At 43.1% G+C, this 4,450-nt stretch overlaps 1 protein-coding gene across 2 annotated transcripts; it reads left to right on the top strand.

Moving 5' to 3' along the window:
* Positions 1-264: 264 nt before the first annotated feature.
* Positions 265-4,061, top strand: bola3 (bolA family member 3). Of its 2 annotated transcripts, none has more exons than XM_020608623.1 (4): positions 265-435; positions 544-649; positions 2,294-2,382; positions 3,455-4,061. In XM_020608623.1, the coding sequence occupies exons 1-4, from the start codon at positions 367-369 to the stop codon at positions 3,518-3,520; spliced, it is 330 nt and encodes a 109-aa protein (XP_020464279.1). In that variant the 5' UTR covers positions 265-366; the 3' UTR covers positions 3,521-4,061. The 2 variants fall into 2 exon arrangements, with proteins under 2 accessions (XP_020464279.1, XP_020464272.1); XM_020608616.1 differs by having other exon boundaries at positions 265-441.
* Positions 4,062-4,450: the final 389 nt, after the last annotated feature.

Here is a 4,450-nt window from a genome sequence, read left to right as displayed (position 1 = left end):
GACGGGCCAAAACCTCCTTAAACGTTTTAATTTTATATCAGAATAGCTTTACCTCTTTGTATTTTATATATTGTTCTTTTTCTTTTCTTTGTTCTCATTTGTTTGGTTCTGCTATCATTTTCACTTTGTTTTATTATGCCTACTTTTGTCCTGTTGTTCTCTTAATACGTGTTGCAACAATTTGTACTGAATATATTTTGTACTGATTTGCATTGTTAAATAAAAAAGGGGGGGGAATACTCTACAGCTTATTAAGAACCCGGATGTGTGACGTCATATTACTGGGACGAAGCAGTCTCAGGACATTGCTTGTTGAATGTGGATTTAATAAACGTCCCATGATTGGACAACCAATTTGTATTCGCAATGTTGGCTTGTAAACGGAGCCTGTCCAGCACCATGATGTCTGCCCTCCGGTTTCTTCGCAATAATGAAGTAACGGTAACCGTCCTTGCACTGCACCTTTGAGGGTGAATCTCTAGTGCAAGTTGGCAGCGGTTTGCTACGGTAACTTTACACCGCTCCTCGGCTTTCCCTCCTCAGGTGCAGAGATGTCTGTCTACACAAACAGAACGAGAGGTCCGCATCGCCAACATCCTGAGGGAGAAGTTTCCGTTAGCCTCTTCACTCAAAGTTGTGGATATATCAGGTAAGCGCAGATCTATCGTGTGATAGACTGCATGAAGTTGTGACCACAATCTTAAAATCCTTAATGATCATTAACGACGCTGAAACTGGGGATTGTTCTCATTATCGATTCATTTTTCGATTATTTGTGACGATTAATCGTTGGGTTTATAAAATACCAACTCAGGGTGTACATTTCCATTCCAGCTTCTGAGTCGAAGATGATGACATTACAGTAAATGTCTGTCCGATTTTTGGGATGTGGAAGCTTCAGTAAAATGAACAAATTGGCGTAGAAGAAACTGTCCTTGTGCCTAGTTGTCTTGGTGCACAGTGACCTGTAACACCATCCATAGAGGAGGAGTTAAAACAGATTGTGTCCAGGGTGTGAGGGGTCTGCAGTGATCCTCTCCACCCTCCTTTTGACCCGTGAGGTGTACAGGTCCTCCATGGAGGGCAGGCTTGCACCAATGATCTTTTCTGCAGTCCTAACTGTCCACTGGAGTCTATCCCTGTCTTGCTTGGATGCAGAGCCAAACCAGACGGTGATGGAGGTGCAGAGAACAGACTCGATGATTCCTCTGTAGAACTGTATCAGCAGCTCCTGGGGCAGGTCGAACTTCCATGGTCCTGATGTTGGACATCCACTTCAGGTCCTGGGAGATAGTGGAGCCCAGGAACTTGTAGGACTTTACTGCTGATACAGTGCTGCCAAGTATGGTGGTGGTGGTGGGGGGGGGTCATCCTGAAGTCCACTGTCATCTCCACTGTTTTGAGCGTGTTCAGCTCCAGGTTGTTGCGGCTACACCACAGGACCAGCTGCTCAACCTCCCGTCTGTAGGCTGACTCGTCACCGTCTCAGATGAGACCAATGACTGTTGTGTCATCTGCAAACTGTAGGAGGTTGACAGAGGGGTCCTTCGAGATGCAGTCGTTGATGTAGAGTGAAAATAGCAGTAAAGGGGGAGGGGAGAGCACACATCTCTGGGGGGGCGCCTGTGCTTATTGTCCAGGTGCTGGATGTGGTTTTCCCCAGCCTCACCTGCCACTTCCTCTCTGTCAGAAAGCTCGTAATCCACTGACAGGTGGGGGCAGGCACAATGAGCTGGGTCAGTTTGGAGTGGAGGATGTCTGGGATGATGGTGTTGAATGATGAGCTGAAGTCCACAAAGAGGGCCCGTGCATAGGTCCCTGGGGAGTCGAGGTGTTGCAGAATGTAATGCAGTGACATGTTCACTGCATCATCCACTGACCTGTTTGCCCGGTAGGCGAACTGCAGAGGGTCTACGATGTCCTTCAGGTGGGCCAACACCAGTCTTTCAAAGGACTTCATAACTACAGATGTCAGGGTGACAGGTCTTTAGTCATTCAGTCCACTGATGGAGGTTTTCTTGGGGACTGGGATGATGGTGGAACAGGAGGGGACTTCACACAGCTCCAGTGACCTGTTGAAGATACGTGTGAAGATGGGGGCCAGCTGATCAGCGCACACTTTCAGGCAGGAGCGGGTCACGTCATCTGGGCCTGGTGCCTTTTTGATCTTTTGTTTTTTTAAGAGTTTTTTTTTTTAAGACAGCAACATTTCTTTATTATGCTGATCTGCTGAGTAAAATCCAAATGGTAACAACATACTCTTGGGAGATAACACTGTTGTTTGTGTATTTAGGTGGTTGTGGAGCCATGTATGAGATTCATATAGAGTCCAGTGAGTTCAAAGGAAAAAGGACTGTTCAGCAACACCAACTAGTCAATCAGGTAAGCAGCATATTACCTGTATTAATAGATTAAAGCTAGGTGTGTGTCATATTGTACAGTTTTAGCATCAGTTCTGGAAATGAGTCTGTTCAGATAGAGGCCAACAGTTCTAAGAGATAGTGTCATGGGTATCAAACTTTGATACTTTTATGGCATCAGTCAAACCGATTCATTACCAGAGAGTATTGAAAAATGCTTTTCTACATTTTTAAGTAAGTGGTTGCCCGGTAAAGGACCACCATCAGTTTTTGTTCGTTGCTGTGCCTCCTGAGCACTCTCAGGAAGTGCATTCTTTCCTGTGCCCTCTTGACGGTTGCTATAGTGTTGGTTGTCTGTGCAGATTCTCAGTCATCCAGGTCATAGTAAACTGAAAAAACCTTAGAAAAAATCAACTGGACTTAGATTTCTAGATCGAAGACGTTTCACCTCTCATCCAAGAGGCTTCATCCGTTCATATCTGTCCAGAACTGATGAAGCCTCTTGGATGAGAGGTGAAACGTCTTCGATCTAGAAATCTAAGTCCAGTTGATTTTTTTTCTAAGGTTTTTTTCAGTATAGTGTTGGTTGCCCCAGTGAGGTCCTTGAAGGTCTACACCCTTTTTACACATTCACCTTATATTCAGAGAGGGACCAAATCCATGTCATGTTTCCTCCTGAAGTCAAGTATTAACTCCCTGGTCTATGTGGTGTTCAGTGTCAGGTTGTTCACAGAACACTATTTGACTGGCTCCGAATCTCGTCTCTATATGCTGACTCATCTCCCCCAGCACTGAGCCCGACGACGGTTGTGTCATCACCGTATTTGATTATGGTGTTGGATGAGTGAGCTGGTGTGCAGAGAGAGCATAGAGCTGCTGCACTCATGCACCACCATGTTGGATAAGTGTATTTGTTTTATTTATTGTATCGAACCTCATGCTTGCACTTGTGTGCTGTGGTTCATATCTGTCTGTCGGCCATGCTTATGATACATTTTTTTTAAGGTTGTCCCCTCAATTTTGATGGACGACTTTAAAAAACACTCGAAGAAATATGATCTTATTCATTAGCTGTTGCATTTTATCCTCCACAGGCACTCAAGGATGAGATTCAAGGAATGCATGGACTGCGAATATTCACTGATGTTCCAAAACACTAGAGCAAGTTCCTCCACTGTCAAGCCACAGGGCTGTATTTTGTTCTTCCCATCCATTGTGAATGTAGAGTTTTAATGGGAACGTGTGCCAGTAATTTAATAGTGAGATATCTTCTTCACTGAGATAACACATAACATCAGAATCAGCTTTCTTGGTGAGGTTTGTTGAACACATGAGGAATTTGAGTTTGGTACAGTGATGAAGGCAATGATACGCACAAAATGACTTGGTTAAATGTCAAGTCGTGTAGGTTTCTTCCCAATTCTGGGTCTTCTCAGGGTTGAAATGATGCTGATGTAATAAAAAGCAGTCCTGGAATAACACATACAAAACTATCATAAATATTGGAGAATTGCTACATTGGGAAAAATCAGTTTGTGGAACATTATTTTACTAACACTGTACTGTTCCATGTAATGTGATTGATTTTAAATTAGCTATCCATTGGATTGCACATGGACCTTGTATTTATGCTACCTATGCACTGATAATGCAAGTTTCAATAAAAAGCAGCTGCTTTAGCCCACACATTTATTTCACTGTTAACACTTGTGTTTGTTGTGAGTGTTAAAACTTGACCAGTCTGAAGTGAGATAAACTGTGTCCCCATATTTTGTTCATAGTTTATTCATCCACACAGCTTAAGTACTATAGGTCACAGATTGGAAGGTTTCTTATAAAAAAATGTGTAAGTATAAATGTTGGTTTAAAATATGCAGCATGGTCAGGCTCTGCTGAGCATGTGTGTCGTTGACAGACATTTTTAAGTCTGCAGTCTGACAAAACCATCATGTGTCTTATCTATATGTATGTATAAAATAAATACAGTTACACAGCAATGTGAAAAGATGACCTGACGGTGATGAACCCATGAATCTACAAGTTCTGCAGTAGATATTTTTAATCCCTTTCAGCTCCATGATCTTACTAAC

The sequence above is a fragment of the Monopterus albus genome, unplaced genomic scaffold (genome assembly GCF_001952655.1).
Source record: "Monopterus albus unplaced genomic scaffold, M_albus_1.0 scaffold4.1, whole genome shotgun sequence".
Lineage (NCBI taxonomy): Eukaryota > Metazoa > Chordata > Actinopteri > Synbranchiformes > Synbranchidae > Monopterus > Monopterus albus.
The sequence above is the reverse complement of the archived record's forward strand: the minus strand, read 5'-3'. Positions and strand labels throughout refer to the sequence as shown.

What these genes read in the sequence shown, in the direction of transcription:
- bola3 (XM_020608616.1), top strand. Translation starts at nt 367, where the DNA reads ATGTTGGCTTGTAAACGGAGCCTGTCCAGCACCATGATGTCTGCCCTC. An exon ending in TTCGCAATAATGAAGTAACG is followed by an intron (nt 442 to 543) that starts GTAACCGTCCTT and finishes TTCCCTCCTCAG; the next exon opens with GTGCAGAGATGTCTGTCTAC. An exon ending in CAAAGTTGTGGATATATCAG is followed by an intron (nt 650 to 2,293) that starts GTAAGCGCAGAT and finishes TTGTGTATTTAG; the next exon opens with GTGGTTGTGGAGCCATGTAT.